This window comes from Globicephala melas, chromosome X (assembly GCF_963455315.2).
Source record: "Globicephala melas chromosome X, mGloMel1.2, whole genome shotgun sequence".
Taxonomy (NCBI): Eukaryota; Metazoa; Chordata; class Mammalia; order Artiodactyla; family Delphinidae; genus Globicephala; species Globicephala melas.
In genome coordinates this window covers 67,899,331-67,924,499 of record NC_083335.1, presented here as the reverse complement: position 1 = coordinate 67,924,499, position 25,169 = coordinate 67,899,331, and the positions used below count along the sequence as shown (strand labels likewise).

Below are 25,169 nucleotides of genomic sequence, written 5' to 3'. Positions count from 1 at the left end.
TTGGTTGTTTAAGAGTGTGTTGTTAAATTTCCACATATTTGTGGATTTTCCAGTCTTCCTTGTACTATTGCTTTATGGTTCCATTCCACTATGATCAGAAAAGATACTTTGTGTGATTTCACTTTTCTTGGATTTCTTAAGACTTGTTTTGTGGGTTAACATGTAGTCTATCTTGGAGAATGTTCCATTTACACATGGGAATATATTCCACTGTTGTTGGGTGGAGTGCTCTGCATATGTTGCTAAGTCCAACTGGTCTATAGCATTGTTGGGTCCTCTATTTCCTTGTTGATCTTCTGTCTGGTTATTTTATCCATTATTGAAAGTGAGATATTGCAGTCTCCTACTAATATTGTGTTGCAATTTATTTCTCCCTTCAGTTATGTCAAAATTTCCTTCCTATATTTGGGAGTTCCAAGGTTTGGTGCATACGTTTGTATAGTTGTTAGATCTTGTTGATGAATTTACCCTTTTAACATTATATAATGTCCTTGGTCTCTCGTTACTGTTTTTGATTTCAAGCCCATTTTATCTGATATTAGTATAGCCATTCCTGTTCTCTTTTTGCATGGAAAATCTGTTTCCATTCTTTCATTTTCAGCCTATGTGTGTTCTTAAATCTAACATGAATTTCCTGTAGACAGTGTCTATGGATCCTGTTTCTTTTCCTAATCCATTCAGCAAATCTATGTATCTTGGGAAGTTTAATCAATTTACATTTAAAGTAATTATTTGTAGGAAGGACTTACTATTGCCATTTTGTCAGTTGTTTTCCATATGTCTTGTAGTATTTTTTTTGGTCTCTCCTTTCCTCTCTTATTGCTTTCCCTCCTGTTTTGTTGGCTTTATTTTTTGTAGTGATATGTTTTAATCCCTTTTTCATTTCCTCGTGTGTATATTCTATAGATATTTTCCTTGTGGTTACCATTGCAATTACATAAAACATCTTAAAGTTATAACATTCTATTTTAGATGGATAAAAACAACTTCAATTATATATAAAAACTGTACTCCTTCACAGCTCCACCCTCCTTTATGGTATTAATAACATACGTCTTTATATATTGTATACCCATTAACATAGGTTTATAATTATTTTTATGTTTTTTCATTTAATTCTGTGTACCCAAATTACCATAGTGTTTCGTGCATGTATTTGCCTTTACCAGAGAATCATATTTTGACATGGCTTCACATTGCTGTTTACCATCCCTTTGTTTCAATTTGAAGGACTTCCTTTAGCCCATCTCATGGAGCAGGTCTAGCAGTAAAGAACTCCCTCAGCTTTTGCTTATCTGGGAAAGTCTTCCAGTCTTGTTGAAGTGGGGCCCAGTACCTGAGATGGCTGTGCAAGGGCAATAGTGGGCAGCTGTGTGGGTGAGGGTATCTTCCCTTCATCTCTGTCTCTGTCTCTGCCTCTCTTCCTTGTATCCTCTTGGATGATAAACCTTTCTATGAAGAAAGATTAAAAAGCACATACAAGTTTAAAAATAACCTAACTGCCCTAACCTACAGTTTTGGTTGGCACAGAACCCACTTTCTAAAGTACCACAGACAATAATTTGACCAAATGTTTCACCACCACATACCTAAGAGTGACAACTTTTCAGCCTGCCATAGCTTTACCATTATGGCTCCAAGCCCAACCCTTTCTAGTCAGCCAATTCTAAAACTTTAGATTCTGTAACTTGCAGCTTGCACTTTGAGGTACCAAATTCTAAATCAATTAGAATCTGAATTTAGCTCCAGTAACTGGGACTCCAAAAACAGTGGCTTAAGCAAATTAAGTTAAAAAAATTTTTTTCCGCTTAAGCTAAAGTCTGAAGATGGGCAATCAAGTGCTGAAATTGTACTTCATGATGTTTTCAGAAATTCAGACTCCTTTTGTATTTCTGCTCAAATTTAGAATGGTCATTTAGCCTTCACGAGATGGCTGCCTGAGCTTCAGCTTTCACATCTGCCTTCAAGGCAGCAGAGAGGAAGAGAAGGTAAGGGCAAAAGGAGATTGGTCAGTTGATTTAACTCCCCCACCCATGTTTCTTTGCCATAAAATATATTTGTATAATCTTTTAGGTACTTTTAGGTAGGAAAGATGATACTCAGGTTTCACTGCTAGGTTCAACAGAGTATAATGTCAAAGAATGATATATCCAGTGTGGAATAGGCAGTGGTACATCGAAACAAATGTTAAACAAAGAACACTCAATCTGCAAAGGAATTTATAATAATAATTTAAAGCTTCATGAACTAGGATCATTCCAATTTAAAACACTAAGAAATAAGACCATGATGAAAAACAAAATCAACTTCTGAGGGTAAGAAAAAGAATGTAGGGCAAACAAGAAGAAAATTAACATCTGTTGAGTTATAAGTATGAGCTTATCATAAGATGAACATTAATTATTATTCAGTGGCAAACCTTGTAAATACAAAATAAAATCCAAATCTTTGGTCATGTAATAAAAATTTTACCTGAAATGAAGGCAAAGTGATAGATTCTCGTTCTGGCTTGTCAAATATTTCCTGCACTAACATTATCTACAGAAGGATCTGGCCAATTTTTACCTAGTGACTCCTTGTGCATGTTGAATGGGGTTCAGGTAAAATGACGCTATGTACATGCTGTGTACAGAGCTGAAAGAGCATTCTCCATCCTGTGGGAATTATCAGTATACAATGGAGGTCTAGGTTTCATATCTTTGTTTCTTTATCATAATCCAAATGCATTTCTGGGCGTGATTTTTATTTTGCAAAATGAATATGTGCCCTAGGCTTACACTTAACAACAATGATAAAATAAAACTCTAGCTTTGGGGACTTTCCTGGTGGCACAGTGGTTGGGGATCCGCCTGACAATGCAGGGGACACGGGTTCGAGCCCTGGTCCGGGGAGATCCCACATGCTGCAGAGCAGCTAGGTCCGTGTGCCACAACTACTGAGCCTGCACTCTGTAGCCCACGAGCCGCAGCTACTGAGCCCACGTGCCACAACTACTGAAGCCCGCAAACCTAGAGCCTATGCTCCACAACAGGAGAAGCCACCGTAATGAGGAGTAGCCTCCTCTTGCTGCAACTAGGGAAAGCCCGCACGCAGCAACGAAGACCCAACATAGCCAAAAAAAAAAAAAAAAACCCTCTAGCTTTGAGGAGCTGACACACACCACCCCACCTGCGGGACATTACTTTGTGGGACATACTGAGATCACCCTGCTTCCTGAGGAATTTTCCCAAAACCTCTATGTACTAACTTCCACTTATGTCTCATTAGCCAGAATTTAGTCATGTGCTTATCCCTCTTTGAGGAAGCCTGGGAAATGTAGCTTTTTAGCTGGAACATATTGCTGCCCCCAACAAAATCAGGGTTTGTTAACGAGGAAGAAGGAAAGAAAAGATCTCATGGGCAACTCTAACTAGTTGGGGCAGAAAGGAATTTATCCCCTGCAGAATTGTTAGAAGGGCTATAGAAGAAGCTCTAGGCAAAGCTCTCAGAAACATTGCTGCTTAATTTGTCTGATTAACCTCAGAAACACTGCCTCTGTTGCCATCCATGCCAGGGAAACCGATGACCTCTGCCCAGCTGTTTTCTCATGTCATTTCCAAATCAAAGCCTTCCATGGATGTACCTTATTGGTGAGAACCAGATCACAGGCTTGCAAGGGATGTTGGGAAATGTAGTTTAAGAAAATTATCTGAAGAAGATGGGATTCACAGTAGTGGTGAGTAAGCATATTTCATTGATTCTAACACAGGCATTTTTTTTTACATTTTCATGTCTCTGAAATCAGCATACTTTTGATAGTCAGTGATGTCTTTTGGCCATCTGGCAGTTTTATGATGTAGTTGTCATTGCTTGTACATACATGAAACCCCCTTAGAAAGAGTCTCCATTGAAAGGGTGCAGATGGGATCTCAGTAGCTCTTTATAAATGCTGTCCCACCAAAGAATTGCATAGGCGTGCAAAACCAGCAACACAGAGTACTCTGAGTTGAAAAAGGACTCATAAAAGTTCTATACTAAATATAAAGAACTTCCAGAAATGTTATAAATAAATAACTGATTTATTTTGCTTTTCTGTGTATTTTCAAGAGATTTACACCTAAATAAATGTAAATGAGATCTTTCAATAAGAACAAGATTAAAAAAATCTAAATGATAAGGAAAAAAAACCCTAACTATTGACCCTGTTACAACACTCTCAGGAATTTAGCCTGAGGAAATCATTTAAAGAAAAAAATTCTCTATGTATAAGGAAGTTTGTTCACAGCAGTGTTATTTATAAGGGCAAAAAACCCCGATAGCAACTTAAATGTTCAACAATGACAACCACAAGAGCCACTAATACCTGCTGAAAGTTTACTATGTGCCAGGCCCTCTATATACATTATCTCATTTGATTCTCACAACAGCCATGTGAGGTAGATACTAACCTTATCCCTATTTTATATATGAGGCACAAACATGTGATAACTTGTCCGAGGTCAGACAGCTAGTAGGTGGTGGAATCAGGATTTAAACTCTGGTCTCTGGGTTTATACAGATCTAAACCTATGTTATGCAACTATTGAAAATGAAGTATGTTGCAATAAAAAAGATGCACAGTTCTGAGCAGAAACTCAAGAAATCTTCAAAATATCTAAAAACATGTTGTATTAATAAATGAATGTCCAGGATGGGTTTCTGGGGACCAGTGGGTCCAGTGGCTCTGAATCTTTTTTGGGTTATGAGACCTGTGTTAGTCTGTTCGAGTTGCCAAAACAAAATACCACAGGCTGGGTGGCCTAAACAACAGACATTTAGTTTCTCATGGTTCTGGATACTGGAAGCCCAAGATCAAGGTGCCAGGAAATTCAATTCCTGGTGAGAGCTCTCTTCTTATATTGCAGATGGCCACCTCACTGTTTCCTCACATGACATTTCCTTTGTGTGTGTAGGGAGAAAGAGAGAGAGAGAGCTCTGGTATCTCTTCCTCTTATAAGGATATCAGTCCTGTGGGATTAGGGCCCCAATCTTATAACATCATTTAACCTTAATTACCCCCCTCAAGGCTCCGTCTCCAAAATAAGTCACACTGAGGGTTAGGGCTTCAGGATAGGAATTTTGGGGCAACACAATTCAGTCCATAGCAGGACTTGTTTGAGAATCTGATGAAACCTCTGTACACCCTCCCAAGAAGACTGTATACATTGTCTCCCATAATTCTGCACACAAGTTCAGGAAGTTCTTGGATCCCAGGTTGAGAACCACTGTTCTAGGCCACCTTCCTCTTTTCACAGATGGAGAAACAGGGTTCAGAAAGGGGAAGTGCTTTTCAGCAGGTTAGGAGGGAGCCAGGTCTCCTGATTCCTCATCTAGTGCTTGCCCTACCTTACTCTGACTTCTGTTAAGCCTGTTAGGTCAACAATCCGTGGTGACCCCAGCACCAGCACACCACAGATCCTGTGGACACAGTGACGGGGATAGTCACTTCACCTGGAATGCTCACGTGAGTTAACAAGCCTCTAGCTGTAACTGACAGCAAATGGGACAGATTTCAGTGCTTCGAACTAGTCGGGAGGTTGGGAAGAAACTGCACCAACTTCGACATATGTCCACAAGAGGTCTGAGTGTGAGGAGATGGAGGCACTTCTGTTCTGATAAAGGAAAAAGCGGGGACCGAAGAGGTACAGTTGAACTGTCTGGTGGCCTGCACGTGGCACTGTCCCTCTACTCTCAGATTCCTCATTTGTACACTGCTCAGGAGTAGACCTATTAGATTTCTCCGTGAGATCTTCTAACTCTACCATTCTGTACTTCTATGATTCTGGGGCAGGAACCATGGGGGGAAAGATCAGTTGAGGCATTTGGGTTCTAGAATTATGGTCAAAATAATTGTTTTTTCAAAATGTCTTCTAATGGTATAATAGAATTAGCAATAAAGCAAATGTAGCTTAAAGAGATGAAAAATCCCCAACAAGAATCTGAGAAGGGGACTTCTCTGGTGGTCTAGTGGTTAAGACTCCGCACTTCCACTGCAGAGGGTGCGGGTTCAATCCCTGGTTGGGGAACTAAGATCCTGCATGCTGCATGGCCGGGCCAAAAAAAAAAAAAGAATCTGAGAAGATCCTTTAAATGTTTAAGTTTCAACGTAAATGCTTCCTTAATTTCTGCTGCAGGCCCATCTTTAAGTAAGGGAGGTGAATTATGATAGCTGAAGTTTTAAACAATGAGGTTAGAGGATGGGGCAGTATTTGTAATGGAAATGCTATTTATCTTTAGGCAGAGGGCTGGTCCCAGAGAATCATTTTTGTTTCATGTCATCAATCAGCGAGATTTAAAAAAATGACATTCTTCCTATTGACCCTATCAATGCCACAAACCAGTGTGGAGCCTTCCCTTGGGGGAACACAAGACTAGAAACAAAAGCAGGGGCACTCACTGTGGGGTGGAAGCTAACATTTCAGGAAAATTCTTTTAGCTTTGCTTCCCACAAAGAACAGGGGAAGGGCTTGCGCACAACTGCCTGCTGCTTCTCTGCCAGTGTGTGTGTGTGTGTGTGTGTGTGTGTGTGTGTGTGTGTGTGTGTGTGTGTGTGTGTGTGTGTGTGTGTGTGTGTGTGTGTAGCACACCTAGTCTAGCACATCAATGGTCTCAGTTTCTGTCTGAGGAGAAAGAGGAAGAAAAGAGTTGCTGCTGGGGGAGCAGGGGTGAAGGTTGGTGTTAAGATAGAAGCGTCAAACAGGCAAAGGAGATGCAGCCCATCAAAACCGCCACCACCATCACCACCACCTTTATGGGTACAAATAACTACCTCAGTCCCAGGGGTTAATTGGCTAATCACGAAGAACAGGAGAACTCCAAAGGCATGGCATCTGGCCCTTCCCTACAAACAGCCTTAAACACTACTTCCCTCTGCTGGTCAAATAGGGGTATTACAATGCAGACACATTGCCCTGGTTTTTTTGCCTTCGTTTCTTTTTCTCAGGCTCTTGGTGCTCCACCTCTGAGAGGAAGTGGATGGGGAGGGGAGAAATCTCTGAGAAATTGTAACCAAAGTGCAACACCTCTGTGGGTTTCAGCACAAATTCACAATTAAATTCTGAATGAAAATGTACTACCCAAATATGGAATATTTATTAAAAATTGAGATTGATATTATAAGTATGTAAGCATCATTCTTATTATTTTTAGTAAAATCTGTGAGTTCTTGAAAATAAGACTATTAATATAAATGAAATAAGATTACTAATCTCAATGAGATATGTTATAAATAAAGGAAATAATTTTGGTTCTACTTCTGGTTAGAACGTAATTACAATATGTTTATACTGGGATGTTATTTCCCTTAGCATTATTTTTTCTCCATTTGTAGTGAAAGTTAACATAGATAGAGAAAAGGTCATAATATATATGCGTAGTTTAATAAATGGTTATTGAGTGTACACCCCCAAGTCACAGAAGAGGATACTGTCAGCTTCCCCCAAGGCTCCTGAAGTTTCCCTGTCTTATCTTAGTCCCATTCCTTCTCCGAAGAAAATATCCACACTCCTACTTTTGTGACCTCCCTTTCTTCCCTTTTCCTTCAAGGTTTTATATCCTATATATGTGTCTTTAAATGGTATGGGTAAGTGTTGCCAGTTATTTACAGTTATATGAATGGAAGTATTAAATATATCTGTGTTGTTTCTTGCTTCTTTCACTCAGTGTTAAATTTGTAAGATTCATGCCTATTCTTTGTAGTGGAAATTTGTACATTTTTGCTGATAAAATAATATTTCTTCATATGAATATGCCACAATTTATTGATCCAGTGCATGAAAGTGGAAATTTGTGTTGTTTCCATATTTGGTAAAATGGTAGATCTTAGGTTAAGAGTTCTTATCACAAAAAAATGCAGTAATAAATAACATGGAAGGAGGAACATTTTGGAGGTGATGTATAGGTTAATGGCATAGACTGTGGTGATGGTCTTACAGATGTATACTTAAGACTCAAAAACTTGCATATATAATACAAACTTTTTTGTACATCCAAAAAATGCATTGAAGTAAATTTAAAAGATAGTAAGAGGATATTATGAGGCAACTGAATATTCATAGTATCAAAGTAATGACACAGAAATAAATTGTTTACTACAAAAAAGGGACATGTTAATATAACAATGGAGTCATTTGGAGCAGAGCCCTGAGCAGTCAAAGTGAACATCACCAGTTGTGGGACAAACTGACATCAAGAATATCCAGATGGGGACTTCCCTGGTGATGCAGTTGTTAAGAATCTGCCTGCCAATGCAGGGGACATGGGTTTGAGCCCTGGTCTGGGAAGATCCCACATGCCGTGGAGCAACTAAGCCTGTGCGCCACAACTACTGAGCCTGTGCTCTAGAGCCCACGAGCCACAACTACTGAGTCCACATGCCACAACTACTGAAGCCCACTCTCCTGGAGCCCGTGCTCCACAACAAGAGAAGCCATGGCAATGAGAAGCCCGCGCACTGCAACAAAGAGTAGCCCCTGATAACCTCAACTAGAGAAAGTCCACACTCAGCAACAAAGGCCAGTGCAGCCAAAAATAAATAAAAAATAAATAAATTAAAAAAATTATATATATATATAAAAGAATATCCTGATGTCAGGGAGGAGTGGCCAAGATGGCAGAGTAGGAAGACCCTGAGCTCACCTTTTCCCATGGGCACACAAAAATTACACTATTTACAGAGCAACTATTGATGAGAAAGACTGGAAGACTAGGAGAAAATATCTTACACAATCAAAATATAAAGAAGGAACCACAACGAGATGGGTAGGAGGAGCAGAGATGTAGTATAGTCAAGACTCATACCCCCCAGGTAGGCAACACACAAATGGGAGGATAATTACACTTGCAGAGGTTCTTCCCAAGGAGTGAGGGGTCTGAGCCCCACATCAGGCTCCCTAGCCCAGGGGTCCCGCACAGGGAAGATGATCCCCCAGAACATTTGGCTTTGAAGGCCAGCGTGGATTACTTATGGGAGAGCCAGAGGGCTGTGGGAAATAGAGATTCCACTCTTAAAGGATGCACACAAAATCTCACACACTCCAGGAGCCGGGGCTGAAGCAGTTATTTGAAAGGAGCCTGGGTCAGACCCACCTGATTATCTTGGAGAGACTCCCAGAGAGGCAGGGAACAACTGTAGCTCACCCTGGGACATAGACACTGGAGGCAGCCATTTTGGGGAGCTCATTCTGCCATGTGGACACTGGGTGCTGAGAAGCACCACTTTGGAATCCTCCTTCTAGCTTATTAGCACCAGTGCCCAGACCTGCCCATCAACTTTTAGGCACAACTACTGGGATGCCTCAGGCCAAGCAGCTAGCTGGGCGGGAACATAGCCCCATCCACCAGCAGGCCAGGTGACTAAAGACTTCCTGAGCCCATAGGTCCCCAGGACTCAGTCCTGTCCAGTAGAGGGCCCAGGATCTGGCCCCCAATTACAGTGTGCCAACCCTAGCCCTGATTCTGAAAACTTGGCCTCTGTGCACCAGTGCTGAATCGAATCTCAGAGATAGAGTTTTGGGTGAAGTAGAAAAGACTAGCTTTATTGCTTTGCCAGGCAAAGGGTTACACAGTGGGCTCATCCTTCTCAAAATTGTGTGTCCCAACCCAGGAGGATTTAGTGAGGAGTTTTATAGTAATAGTTCAAGGGTGGGGTTGCTGACAAGATTAGGGCATGTGCCTCGCCTGCACTCCTTTAATCTGGTCTCAGGTAATATCTTGATGGGCTTCTCTGGTTCCTTTAGTCTGGCCTCAGGTGGTTTTCTCTGGTATGAAGAATGCTGACATCTTCCATTTGTCGGGGGTTTTAGTTCTATAAAGAGCTCAAAAGATATTATGTGTATCCCTGAGGCAGAACCAGGACTTGCCCCAAGGCTGCACTATTGTCTCTTGGCTGCTCCTCCCTTGTCTCTGTATCCCCTCCCTTCCCTGATTAGCAACTGTTTGAATCTGTCCTTTGGGATTCAGGGAAGGTCATGGAGGTTGGAGTTTGTTCCCTACAAAAAAGGAACGGCAGACATGGAAAAGTTTCCATGCCTAGGAGCCCCAAATGGTCCTGCTTGGTTTCAGCCCCGGGACGACCAGGGCACTGCAGTCAGAGACCCTGTGACCAGGGTTTGTGCACCAGCAGGCCCAGACCAGCTCCAAGAAATTTGGATGCCTCAGCCAGCTGCCCCAAGATCCAGCCCCACTCACCAGCAGGAAAACACCAGCTTTGAGACACCCTGGACCTGGCACTCACCCACTCCAGAACATGGCTCCACACACCAGTGGGCCAGCAATAGCCTCAGGGCCCCATGTGACCCAACCTTGCCCACCAGTGGATGGCAGCCTCTGCACAAGGCAGAGCCTGGCAACCAGTGAGACTGGGGGTCAGCCACCACTACCAGACCACTTATAGCAGTTAGCCTGTCACAACAGAAGCACCCATGTGGCCTACATAGGGGGCACCCCTAAAGCACATAGCTCTGGTGACCAAAGGGTAGTGTGCTGCTGAGACACATAGGATGTCTCCTACAAAAAAGGCACTTCTCCAAGGTTGGGAAACATAGTTAACCTACCAAATGCATAGGAATAAAAAAGCAAATTAGGCAGAATGAGGTGACAGAGGAACATGTTCCAAATGAAGGAACAAGATAAAACCCCAGAAGAACTAAGTGAAGAAGAGATAAGCAATCTACCCAATAGAGAACTCAAGGTAATGATCATAAAGATGATCAAAGAACTCAGGAGAAGATTGGATGAACAAATTGAGAAGTTAGAAGTTTTTAAGAGAAACGTAGAACATATAAAGAACAACCAAATAGAGATGAAGAGTACAATAAGTGAAATGAAAAATACACTTCAATGGTAGGTTGGATGATACAGAGGAGTGGATCAACAAGTTGGAAGACAGTAGCAGAAATCACTGAAGCTGAACAGAAAAAAGAAAAAAGAATAAAAAGAAATAAGGACAGTTTAAGAGACATTTGGGACAACATCAAGCATAGAAACATTGGGATTCTAGGGGTCCCAGCAGGAGAAGAAAGAGAGAAAAGGGCAGACATATTTGAAGAAATAATAGCTGAACACTCCCCTAACCTGGGAAAGGAAATGGACATCCAGGTACAGGAACACAGAGAGTCCCAAACAAAAAGAGGACCACACCAAGACACATTGTAAATAAAATGGCAAAAATTAAAGAAAACAGAGAGTATTAAAAGCAGCAAGGGAAAAGCAACAAGTTACAAACAAGGGACTTCTCAGCAGAAACTCTGCAGGCCAGAAGGGAGTGGCACAATACATTTAAAGTGATGAAAGGACAGACTTCCCTGGTGGTGCAGTGGTTAAGAATCCACCTGCCAATGCAAGGGACATGGGTTCGAGCCCTGGTCTGGGAAGTTCCCACATGCCGTGGAGCAACTAAGCCCATGTGCCACAACTACTGAGCCTGTGTGCCACAACTACTGAAGCCCAGGCCCCTAGAGCCTGTGCTCTGCAACAAGAGAAGCTGCCACAATGAGAAGCCCATGCACCGCAATGAAGAGTAGCCCTGCTCGCCACAACTAGAGAAAGCCCACGCGCAGCAACGAGACCCAATGCAGCCAAAAATTTAAAAAATTAAATCGTTAAAAAAAAAACAGTGGTGAAAGGGGAAAACCTGCAACCAAGAATACTCTACTGGCAAGGCTTTCCCTCAGATTTGAAGGAGAGATCAAAAGCTTTACAGACAAGCAAAAGCTAAAAGAGTTCATTACCATCAAATCTGACTTCTCTAAGCAAAACAGAAAAGACACAACTAGAAACATGAAAATGATGAAATCTCACTGATAAAGGCAAATATACATTAAGGGTAGTACATCAATCACTTACAAAGCAGAAGGTTAAAAGACAAAAGTAGTAAAATCATCTATAACTGCAATAAGTAGTTAAGGGATACACTGAACAAAAAGATGGAAAATATGATGTCAAAAACAGTAAACATGAGGAGGGGAGTAAAAATGCGGGGTCGTTAAAATGCATTTGAACTTAAGAGGTCAGCAATATTAAAATAATTTTAATTATTTATAAATCATAAATTATAAAATATAATTTAATTATAAAATAATTTATAAATTATTAAATTATTTAAATAATCAGATAGATACAAAGAGATATGCACAGTGTAGGGAATGTAGTCAATAACTATGTACTATCTTTGTATGGTGACATATTGTAACTACAATTATCATGCTGACCATTTTGAAATGTATAGAAATACTAAATCACTATGTTGTGTAACAGAAACTAACATAGTGTTGTAGGTCAACTATACTTCAAAAACAAACAAACAAAGTCGGAGAAAAAGAGATCAGATTTGCCCTTCCCAAAGGCTAGGGGTGGCGGAGGGGAATTGGATGAAGGTGGGCAAAAGGGACAAACTTCCAGTTATAAGATAAATAAGTACTACGGATGTAATGTACAACATGATAAATATAATTAACACTGTCATATGTTATATATGAAACCGGTTAAGAGAGTAAATCCTAAGAGTTCTCATCATACGAAAAATTTTTTCTTTTTTGTTAATTTTGTATCTATATGAGATGATGGATGTTCACTAAACTTATTGTGATAATCATTTCATGATGTATGTAAGCCAAGTCATTATGCTGTACACCTTAAACTTATACAGTGCTGTATGTCAAATATATCTGAGTAAAACTGGAAGAAAAAAAAGAATATCCTGATGCCACACACTGAGAAGGACAAGACATCACCTATGTAATATTACTGCCAAAATGTTTAACCTGATGGAATCAGGAAGCAGAAATCAGACAAACCCAACTCGAGAAGCTTTCTGAAAAACACCTGGATTGGATCTTTAAAAATGTCAATGTCATGCAAGACCAAAAAATGTCTAGGAAATTGTTATACTTTAAAGGACACTAAAGACACTTGACAACAAAATGCACTGCATGAACTTTATTTGGAAACAAGATTTATTTAAGAAATCAGGTACAAAAACAATATTGGGACAATCGGACATTTTGAGTGAGGATCATATAGTAGGTAATTGTATTGTCACAAAGTTAAATTTTCTGAGTATGATAATTGCGTTAAGATTTTGTAGCAGACTAACCTTTTTCTTAAGAGATACATGCTAAAATATTTAGAGAAGATATACTGCAATGTCTTAAAGTAACTCTAATGATTCAACAAAACACACAGAGAGAGACAGATAGACAGAGAGACAGAGAGAGAAATAGAGAATATGACAAATGTGACAAAATATTAATAACAGGTGAGTCCAGGTGAAGGATGTTTGGGTGTTCTGTGCAATTTTCTTGCAACTACTATCTGTAGGAGAGATATTTTCAAAAATAAAATTTAGGGGAAAAAGAGGATATTATGGGCCATTTTATTCCAATCAATTTGAAAACTTAGGAAAAGGTGACCACTTTTTAGAAAAAAAATAACTTGCCAAAACTGACTCAAGAAGGAATAGCCAACCTGAATTGTTCCAGGTAACCATAAAGAAATTATAACAGTAGTCAAAACACCTTTCACAAAAAACCCTCCAGGCTTCCCCACTGAATTCTGATAAACATCCTAGGCATAAATATTTTCAACTTGACACAAAATCTTAGAAAAAATAAAAAAGGTGGGATACTTCCCAACTCATTTCCTGAGGATGGAATAACCTTGATATTAAATCCTGTCAAGGACAGTTTGAGAAAGGAAAATCATGGGTCAATCACACACTCATGGCATAGAAGCAAGAATCAGAAACAGAATATTAGCAAACTGAATCCTACAGGATATAAAAAAGGAAAATACATAATATGCCGTGACTGGATTCATCCCAGGAATACAAGCTTGATTTAATTTCAGAAAATAAGGTAATATCACATTCCACGTTATCAGATTACGGGAGAAAACCATGTTTAGAAAAAATAAATATAAATGTCAATATCTGTTCATAATGTACTTCTAAAAAAATTTACTGGGGCGGAGCTTCAAGATGGCAGAAGAGTAAGACGTGGAGATCACCTTCCTCCCCACAAATACATCAGAAATACATCTACATGTGGAAGAGCTCCTACAGAACACCTACTGAATGCTGGCAGAAGACCTCAGACCTCCCAAAAGGCAAGAAACCCCCCACGTACCTGGGTAGGGCAAAAGAAAAAAGAAAAAAACAGAGAAAAGAATAGGGACGGGACCTGCAGTGGAAGGGAGCTGTGAAGGAGGAAATGTTTCCACACACTAGGAAACCCCTTCGCGGGCGGAGATTGCGGGTGGTGGAGGGGGAAAGCTTCGGAGCCGCGGAGAAGAGCACAGCAACAGGGGTGAGGAGGGCAAAGCAGAGAGATTCCCGCACAGAGGATCGGTGCCGACCGGCACTCAGCAGCCCGAGAGACTTGTCTGCTCACCCGCCGGGGCGGGCGGGGGCTGGCAGATGAGGCTCGGGCTTCGGTCAGATCCCAGGGAGAGGACTGGGGTTGGCGGCGTGAACACAGCCTGAAGGGGGCTAGTGTGCCACAGCTAGCTGGGAGTTAGTCCGGGAAAATGTCTGGAGCTGCCGAAGAGGCAAGAGACTTTTTCTTCCCTCTTTGTTTCCTGGTGTGCGAGGAGAGAGGATTAAGAGCACCGTTTAAAGGAACTCCAGAGACGGGCGCGAGCCGCGGCTATCAGTGTGGACCCCAGAGACGGGCATGAGACGCTAAGGCTGCTGCTGCCGCCACCAATAAGCCTGTGTGCGAGCACAGGTCACTCTCCACACCTCCCTTCCGGGGAGCCTGTGCAGCCAGCCACTGCCAGGGTCCCGTGATCCAGGGTCAACTCCTCCGGGAGAACGCACGGCGCGCCTCAGGCTGGTGCAACGTCATGCTGGCCTCTGCCACCTCAGGCTTGCCTCGCATTCCGCACCCCTCCCTCCCCGTGGCCTGAGTGAGCCAGAGCCCCCAAATCAGCTGCTCCTTTAACCCCGTCCTGTCTGAGTGAAGAACGACCTCAAGCGACCTACACGCAGAGGCGGGGCCAAATCCAAAGCTGAACCCCAGGAGCTGTGCGAACAAAGAAGAAAACGGGAACTCTCTCCCAGCAGCCCCAGGAAGAGCAGATTAAATCTCCACAGTCAACTTGATGTATCCTGCGTCTGTGGAATACCTGAATAGACAATGAATCATCCCAAATTGAGGAGGTGGATTTTGGGAGCAATGATATATATATATATTTCCCTTTTTCTCATTTTGTGAGTGTGTATGTGTATGCATCTGTGTGTGATTTTGTATGTATAGCTTTACTTTTACCATTTGTCCTAGGGTTTGCTTTTACCATTTGTCCTAGGGTTCTGTCTGTCTGTTTTTTTTTTTAAGTATAGTTTTTAGCACTTTTTATCATTGACGGATTTGTTTTTTGGTTTGGTTGCTCTCTTCTTTCTTTCTTTTTTTATTGCTTAAAATTTTTTTTAATAATTATTTTTTAGTTTCATAACTTTATTTTATTTTACTTTATTTTATTATATTTTATTTTATCTTCTTCTTTCTTTCTTTCTTTTTTTTCTCCCTTTTATTCTGAGCCATGTGTATGACAGGCTCTTGGTGCTCCAGCCAGGCATCAGGGCTGTGCCCCTGAGGTGGGAGAGTCAAGTTCAGGACACTGGTCCACAGGAGACCTCCCAGATCCACGTAATATCAAACAGTGAAAATCTCCCAGAGATCTCCATCTCAACGCCAAGACCCAGCTCCATTCAATGACCAGAAAGTTACAGTGCTGGACACCCTATGCCAAATAACTAGCAAGACAGGAACACAGCCCCATCCATTAGCAGAGAGGCTGCCTAAAGTCATAATAAGTCCACAGACACCACAAAACCCACCACCAGACGTGGATCTGTGCACCAGAGAGACAAGATCCAGCCTCATCCATCAGAACACAAGCACTAGTCCCCTCCACCAGGAAGCCTACATGACCCACTGAACCAACCGTAGCTACTGGGGAGAGACACCAAAAAAAACGAGAACTACGAACCTGCAGTCTGCGAAAAGGAGACCCCAAACAGAGTAAGTTAAGCAAAATGAGAAGACAGAGAAACACACAATAAATGAAGGAGAAAGGCAAAAACCCACCAGACCTAACAAATGAAGATGAAATAGGCAGTCTACCTGAAAAAGAATTCAGAATAATGATAGTAAAGATGATGCAAAATCTAGGAAATAGAATGGAGAGAATACAAGAAACGTTTCACAAGGACCTAGAAGAACTAAAGAGCAAACAAACCATGGTGAACAACACAATAGATGAAATTAAAAATTCTCTAGAAGGGATCAATAGCAGAATAACTGAGGCAGAAGAATGAATAAGTGACCTGGAAGATAAAATAGTGGAAATAACTACTGCAGAGCAGAATAAAGAAAAAAAGAATGAAAAGAATTGAAGACAGTCTCAGAGACCTCTGGGACAACATTAAATGCACCAACATTCGAATGACAGGGGTCCAAGAAGAAGAAGAGAAAAAGAAAGGGACTGAGAAAATATTTGAAGAGATTATAGTTGAAAACTTCCCTAATATGGGAAAGGAAATAGTTAATCAAATCCAGGAAGCACAGAGAGTCCCATACAGGATAACCAAGGAGAAACACGCCAAGACACATATTAATCAAACTATGAAAAATTAAATACAAAAAAAATAGTAAAAGAAGCAAGGGAAAACCAACAAATAACACACAAGGGAATCCCCATAAGGTTAACAGCTGATCTTTCAGCAGAAACTCAGCAAGCCAGAAGGGGAGAGCAGGACATATTTAAAGTGATGAAGGAGAAAAACCTACAACCAAGATTACTCTACCCAGCAAGGATCTCATTCGGATTTCATGGAGAAATTAAAACCTTTACAGACAAGCAAAAGCTGAGAGAGTTCAGCACCACCAAACCAGCTTTACAACAAATGCTAGAGGAACTTATCTAGGCAAGAAACACAAGAGAAGGAAAAGACCTACAATAACAAACCCAAAACAATTAAGAAAATGGTAATAGGAACATACATATCCATAGTTACCTTAAATGTAAATGGATTAAATGCTCCAACCAAAGACATAGACTGGCTGAATGGATACAAAACCAAGACCCATATATATGCTGTCTACAAGAGACCCATCTCACATACAGGGACACATACAGACTGAAAGTGAGGGGATGGAAAAAGATATTCCGTACAAATTGAAATCAAAAGAAAGCTGGAGTAGCAATTCTCATATCAGACAAAATAGACTTTAAAACAAAGACTATTACAAGAGACAAAGAAGGACACTACATAATGATCAAGGGATTGATCCAAGAAGGAGATATAACAATTGTAAATATTTATGCACCCAGCATAGGAGCACCTCAATACATAAGGCAAATACTAACAGCCAAAAAAGGGGAAATCAACAGTAACAGAATCAGGGTAGGGGACTTTAACACCTCACTTTCACCAATGGACAGATCATCGAAAATGAAAATAAATAAGGAAACACAAGCTTTAAATGATACATTAAACAAGATGGACTTAATTGATACTTACAGAACATTCCATCCAAAAACAACAGAATACACATTCTTTTCAAGTGCTCATGGAACATTCTCCAGGATAGATCATATCTTGGGTCACAAATCAAGCCTTGGTAAATTTAAGAAAATTGAAATCGTGTAAAGTATCTCTTCCAACCACAATGCTATGAGACTAGATATCAATTACAGGAAAAAACCTGTAAAAAATACAAACACATGGAGGCTAAACAATACACTACTTAATAACCAAGAGATCACTGAAGAAATCAAACAGGAAATCAAAAAATACTTAGAAACAAATGACAATGAAAACACGACGACCCAAAAGCTATGGGATGCAGCAAAAGCAGTTCTAAGAGGGAAGTTTATAGCAATACAATCCTACCTTAAGAAACAGGAAACATCTCGAATAAACAACCTAACCTTGCACCTACAGCAATTAGAGAAAGAAGAACAAAAAAACCCCCAAAGTTAGCAGAAGGAAAGAAATCATAAAAATCAGATCAGAAATAAATGAAAAAGAAATGAGGGAAACGATAGCAAAGATCAATAAAACTACAAGCTGGTTCTTTGCGAAGATAAACAAAATAGATAAACCATTAGCAAGACTCATCAAAAAAAAGGGAGAAGACTCAAATCAATAGAATTAGAAATGAAAAAGGAGAAGTAACAACTGACACTGCAGAAATACAAAAGATCATGAGAGTTGGCAAGCAACTCTATGCCAATAAAATGGACAGCCTGGAAGAAATGGACAAATTCTTAGAAATGCACAACCTGTCAAGACTGAATCAGGAGGAAATAGAAAATATGAACAAACCAATCACAATCACAAGCACTGAAATTGAAACTGTGATTAAAAATCTTCCAACAAACAAAAGCCCAGGATCAGATGGCTTCACAGGAGAATCCTATCAAACATTTAGAGAAGAGCTAACACCTATCCTTCTCAAACTCTTCCAACATATAGCAGAGGGAGGAACACTCCCAAACTCATTCTACGAGGCCACCATCACCTTGATACCAAAACCAGACAAGGATGTCACAAAGAAAGAAAACTACAGGCCAATATCACTGTTGAACATAGATGCAAAAATCCTCAACAAAATACTAGCAAACACAATCCAACAGCACATTAAAGGGATCATACACCACGATCAAGTGAGGTTTATTCCAGGAATGCAAGGATTCTTCAATATACGCAAATCAGTCAATGTGATAAACCAAATTAACAAATTGAAGGAGAAAAACCATATGATCATCTCAATAGATGCAGAGAAAGCTTCTGACAATATTCAACACCCATTTATGATAAAAACCCTGCAGAAAGTAGGCATAGAGGGAACTTTCCTCAACTTAATAAAGGCTATATATGACAAACCCACAGCCAACATCATCCTCAATGGTGAAAAACTGAAAGCATTTCCACTAAGATCAGGAACAAGACAATGTTGCCCACTCTCACCACTCCTATTCAACATAGTTTTGGAAATTTAGCCACAGCAATCAGAGAAGAAAAGGAAATAAAAGGAAACCAAATCGGAAAAGAAGAAGTAAAGCTGTCACTGTTTGCAAATGACATGATACTATACATAGAGAATCCTAAAGATGCTACCAGAAAACTACTAGAGCTAATCAATGAATTTGGTAAGTTGCAGGATACAAATTTAATGCACAGAAATCTCTGGCATTCCTATACACTAATGATGAAAAATCTGAAATCAAGAAAACACTCCCATTTACCATTGTAACAAAAAGAAAAAAATATCTAGGAATAAACCTACCTAAGGAGACAAAAGACCTGCATGCAGAAAACTCTACAACACTGATGAAAGAAATTAAAGATGATACAAATAGATGGAGAGATATGCCATGTTCTTGGATTGGAAGAATCAACATTGTGAAAATGACTCTACTACCAAATCAATCTACAGATTCAATGCAATCCCTATCAAACTACCACTGGGATTTTTCACAGAACTAGAACAAAAAATTTCACAATTTGTATGGAAACACAAAAGACCCCGAATAGTCAAAGCAATCTTGAGAACGAAAAACGGAGCTGGAGGAGTCAGGCTCCCTGACTTCAGACTATACTAGAAAGCTACAGTAATCAAGACAGTATGGTACTGGCACAAAAACAGAAATATAGATCAATGGAATGGGATAGAAAGCCCAGACATAAACCCACGCACATATGATCACCTTATCTTTGATAAAGGAGGCAGGAATGTACAGTGGAGAAAGGACAGCCTCTTCAATAAGTGGTGCTGGGAAAACTGGACAGGTACATGTAAAAGTATGAGATTAGATCACTCCTTAACACCATACACAAAAATAAGCTCAAAATGGATTAAAGACCTAAATGTAAGGCCAGAAACTATCAAACTCTTAGAGGAAAACATAGGCAGAACACTCTATGACATAAATCACAGCAAGATCCTTTTTGACCCACCTCCTACAGAAATGGAAATAAAAACAAAAATAAACAAATGGGAATAAAAACAAAAATAAACAAATGGGACCTAATGAAACTTAAAAGGTTTTGCACAGCAAAGGAAACCATAAACAAGACGGAAAGACAACCTCAGAGTGGGCGAAAATAGTTGCAAATAAAGCAACTGACAAATGATTAATCTCCAAAATTTACAAGCAACTCATGCAGTTCAATATCAAAAAAACAAACAACCTAATCCAAAAATGGACAGAAGGCCTAAATAGACTTTTCTCCAAAGAAGATATACAGATTGCCAACAAACACATGAAAGAATGCTCAAAATCATTAATCATTAGAGAAATGCAAATCAAAACTACAATGAGATATCTCACACCAGTCAGAATGGCCATCATCAAAAAATCTAGAAACAATAAATGCTGGTGAGGGTGTGGAGAAAAGGGAACACTCTTGCAATGTTGGTGCAAATGTAAATTGATACAGCCACTATGGAGAACAGTACGGAGGTTCCCTAAAAAACTACAAAGAGAACTACATACGACCCAGCAATCCCACTACTGGGCATATACCCTGAGAAAACCATAATTCAAAACATGTCATGTACCAAAATGTCATTGCAGCTCTATTTACAATAGCCTGGACATGGAAGCAACCTAAGTGTCCATCAGCAGATGAATGGATAAAAAAGATGTGGCATATATATACAATGGACTATTACTCAGCCACAAAAAGAAACGAAATTCAGTTATTTGTAGTGAGGTGGATGGACCTAGAGTCTGTCATACAGAGTGAAGTAAGTCAGAAAGAGGAAAACAAATACTGTATGCTCACACATATATATATGGAATCTAAAAAAAAACAAAACAAAAAACTGGTCGTGAAGAACCTAGGGGCAAGACGGGAATACAGACACAGACCTACTAGAGAATGGACTTGAGAATACGGGGAGGGGGAAGGGTAAGCTGTGATGAAGTGAGAGAGTGGCATGGACATATATACACTACCAGACGTAAAATAGATAGCTAGTGGGAAGGAGCCGCATAGCACAGGGAGATCAGCTAGGTGGTTTGTGACCACCTAGAGGGGTGGGGTAGGGAAGGTGGGAGGGAGGGAGATGCAAGAGGGTAGAGATATGGGAACATATGTATATGTATAACTGATTCACTTTGTTATAAAGCAGAAAGTAACACCCCATTGTAAAGCAATTATACTCCAATAAAGATGTTTAAAAAAATATAAAAATTATTTTGTAATTTAGTTTTTATTTTATATTGGAGTATAATTTACAATGTTGTGTTAGTTTCAGGTGTACAGGACAGTGATTCAGTTATACATATACATATATCCATTCTTTTTCAGATTCTTTTTCCATATAGGTTATTACAGAATACTGAGTAGAGTTCCCTATGCTGTACAGTAGGTCCTTGTTACTATAAGTATCTATTTTGCATATAGTAGTGTGTATCTGTTAACCTCGAACTACTAATTTATCTCCCCCACCACAACCTTTCCATTTGGTAATCATAAGTAGGTTTTTTAAGTCTCTGAGTCTGCTTCTGTTTTGTAAATAAGGTCATTTGTATCATTTTTTAGATTCCACATACAAGTGATATCATATGGTATTTGTCTTTCTTTGTCTGACTTACTTCACTTAGTATGATAATCTCTAGGTCCATCCATGTTGCTGCAAATGGCATTATTTCATTCTTTTTTACACTTGAGTAATATTCCATTGTATACATGTACCACATGATCTTTTTTTTTGGCTGCATTGGGTCTTCATTGTGGCACGTGGGCTTTTTCTAGTTGTGGTGAGTGGGGGCTACTCTTTGTTGCAGTGCAACACATTAGAATTAGAACATTAGAGAATGTTCTAATTTGCTAGAAGAGAATTTGAACATTCTCTTCTCATTGTGGTGGCTTCTCTTGTGGAGCACAGGCTCTAGGGTGCGTGGGCTTAAGTAGTCGGGGCCTGTGGGCTCTAGAGCACAGGCTCGGTAGTTGTGGCACACGGGCTTTGTTGCTCCACAGCATGTAGGGTCTTCCTGGAGCAGGGATTGAACCCATGTCCCCTGCATTGGCAGGCAGATTCTTAACCACTGTGCCACCAGGGAAGTCCTGTACCACATATTCTTTATCCACTCCTCTGTCAATGGACATTTAGGTAGCTACCATGTATTGGCTATTGTAAATAGTGCTGCAGTGAACATTGGGGTGCATGTATCTTTTCAAATTATGGTTTTCTCTGGATATATGCCCAGGAATGGGATTGCTGGATCATATGGTAGTTCTATTTTTAGTTTTTTAAGGAACCTCCATACTGTTCTCCACAGTGGTTCTACCAATTTACATTCCCGCCAACAGTGTAGGATGGTTTCCTTTTCTCCACACCTTCTCCAGCATTTATTGTTTGTAGACTTTTTGATGATGGCCATTCTGATGGGTATGAGGTGATACCTCATTGTAGTTTTGATTTGCATTTCTCTAGTAATTAGTGATGCTGCGATCTTTTCATATGCTTTTTGGCCATCTGTATTGTCTTCTTTGAAAAAATCTCTATTTAGATCTTCTGTTCATCATGTTGATTGGGTCATTTGGTTTTTTTTTATATGAGCTGCAAGAGCTGTTTGTATATTTTGGAGATTAATCCCTTGGCGGTTGCTTCATTTGCAAATATTTTCTCCCATTCTGTGGGTTTTATTCCCTTTGTTTATTGTTTCCTTTGCTGTGCAAAAGCTTTTAAGTTTAATTAGGTCCCATTTGTTTATTTTTGTTTTTATTTTCATTACTCTAAGAGGTGGATCAAAAAACATATTGCTGTGCTTTATGTCAAAGAGTGTTCTGCCTGTGTTTTCCTCTAAATGTTTTACAGTATCTGGTGTTATATTTAGGTCTTTAATCCATTCTGAGTTTATTTTTTTGTATGGTGTTAGAGAATGTTCCAATTTCATTCTTTTACATGTAGCTGTCCAGTTGTCCCAGCACCATTTATTGAAGAGGCTGTCTTTTCTCCACTGTATATTCTTGCCTGTGTGTGTGGGATCTGGGTCCAAGTTCAACTGACATGTGTGGGGCACGCCCGCTCCTCGGCCCCCATCACGTACTCCATGGAGGGAGCTCACCTCTTTTCCACTGAGGAGCCCTTGACAGTCTAGCCACCCGGCTTTGGGGTTGAGGGCCCGGGGGAGAGGAGAAGGTGGTGGAGAGAGGAGGCCAGAGTATACTAATCATTTCTCTTCATACTGTATCTGCTGGCCTAGTGTCTCGCGCTACAGAGAGAAACAGACGACTATAAGGAGCAACTTGGTATGAGGAACCAGGGCCGGAGAGCGGTGTCTTAGTGAAGAACCCGGGTGGGCACCTGGGGTGGTGGTGGGCTGCAGGTGCGGTGGGCCTGGCAGGGACGATCATCCCTGTGGGGAGGAGAACCTCTCAGGCCTGGCCCTGGAGCTGGCTGTGCATGTACAACTGGGCATGTGTACAAATAGCAAAGTACTGTCTGGACTGCATGCACACTTTGACAACCAGACCAGTCCTAGGGAATGTCCTTCTGATAGGACTTTTAGAGATGCCTCGTTGATTTTTCCCTTGAACTGCTGCTTGGTGTGGCTTCTAAGGTTCTTGTTGGATTGTTTGTTTGTGTGTGTGACAAGTTCTGAGTGGTTGTGGCACGGCCCATAGCATGAGAGCTGCTGGCACATTTTGTTTCCCTTTAGGAACCAGTTCCACATTCAATTTGGGTGGTGGGGAGTGATCAGGCCCAGAGCTCTTTGCATCGGGTCTGGAGGGGTTTCAGGTATCAGGGCTAGGCGGTTCCTCACGGGGATAGGGGGACGGGCTTCTGTATCCCTCTGTCTGGAGCGCCTGCTAATGCCTGTCCCTGTTGCAGCCGCCATGCAGTACCTGGCTGACAAGTTGCAGACCCTTTGAAGTGAGTGTTACACACACCGTACCCCTTCCCACAGTCCTGGCTGTTGAGCAGGGCTGGGGGCTGGCCCTGGCTTCAGGCTCTTCCCTGACTCTGCTGTTTCACAGGTTGAGCCCAGCGTCATCCTGCAAGAGGAGCAGCTGGTACCTTTGGGGCCCTGGAGCTGTGGCCAAGCTCGTTCCCTCCTGTTCTGCCTCAGCTAGGGCTTCCTCTCGCCCCTGTTTTGCCCCCGCCCCGCCCCAGTTTCACAGCAGTTTCCAATTAAAGTACCTCTCATATTCTGTGTTCTGCCTTTTCTCTGGGGGGGTAGGGGTCGGGGTCGGGGTAGGGGGCCGGGCCGGGGCGCTGCTCCACGTCAGAGCCTTTTCCAGAACGGTATCTGTGGCATCCTGTGGTGGGGACTCTGGGCCAGCCTCTGCTACCATCCCTGCAGTCAAGCCAGCAGAGTGTCCCAGGTCTGGGTCCTGTGTGTGCTCTGCCTGGCCACATTGGCACGTCCTCCCTTTCCCCCGAAGGCCCTCTTCTAGCTCTCTCCAAACCCCCCTCCTCCTCTGGGGTCTGGCGGTTCCCATTCATCTCTGCCATTCACCCTTCCCATCAGCAGGAACTCATGACCCCCTTCCAGAGCTCCAATCTGGAAGCATTCACATCCTCCCTGCCCTAGCCAGCTGACCACCCTCCTCCAGCCGGGTCGTCTGTACACCCTTGAGTGGAATTTGGCCCGTCAGGTTCTATGGCGAGTGTGGTTAGTAGGTCTGTGTTGTTGCATGGTCCCCGTCAAATACTCTTCCACCAGCCCCGTGACACAGATTTTCCTGGAAATGATATTTCCGTGTCCCAGCTCAATCTCCCAGACTGCCTCTTTAGGACACACGAGATTGAGTCTGAACTCCATGTTCGATTTCCCCCTCACTCGAGGTTGGGGAGCACTTCCTTCCCTCAGCCAGAACCCAGGGCTGTACCAGCCTGAGACTCAGAGGGATAGACTTGTGTTTGAGTGAAGCAAGGGTAGTTGTGCCTGACACCCTTCCCGAAAGACCGGTGTTTTACTACACAAAAGGGGGTATGATGGTAGATTGGCCATTCAAGGTTGGTGACGGTGTGTCCCTGTGTGTGAATAAATGTAATCAGGGGTAATCTCCCTTGAGGGAGAAAGATGTGATTCAGGGAGTAAAGGGAGTAGAGGCTGGTCCAGGTTCTGTAAGGCATTGAATGAGCAAAAGCAAGGGTCGGATCTGTTTTGTTCAAGGGTTGTCCTTA

General features: G+C 41.3%; 1 protein-coding gene across 1 annotated transcript in view; it reads right to left on the bottom strand.

Moving 5' to 3' along the window:
- CXCR3 (C-X-C motif chemokine receptor 3) overlaps positions 1 to 24,334 on the bottom strand; it is a 50,084-nt gene extending 25,750 nt beyond the window's left edge. Inside the window, exon 1 of the mRNA XM_060292039.1 lies at positions 24,180 to 24,334. Within this exon, the coding sequence (XP_060148022.1) occupies positions 24,180 to 24,334 (155 nt within the window). The remainder of the gene's footprint in view (positions 1 to 24,179) is intronic.
- Positions 24,335 to 25,169: the final 835 nt, after the last annotated feature.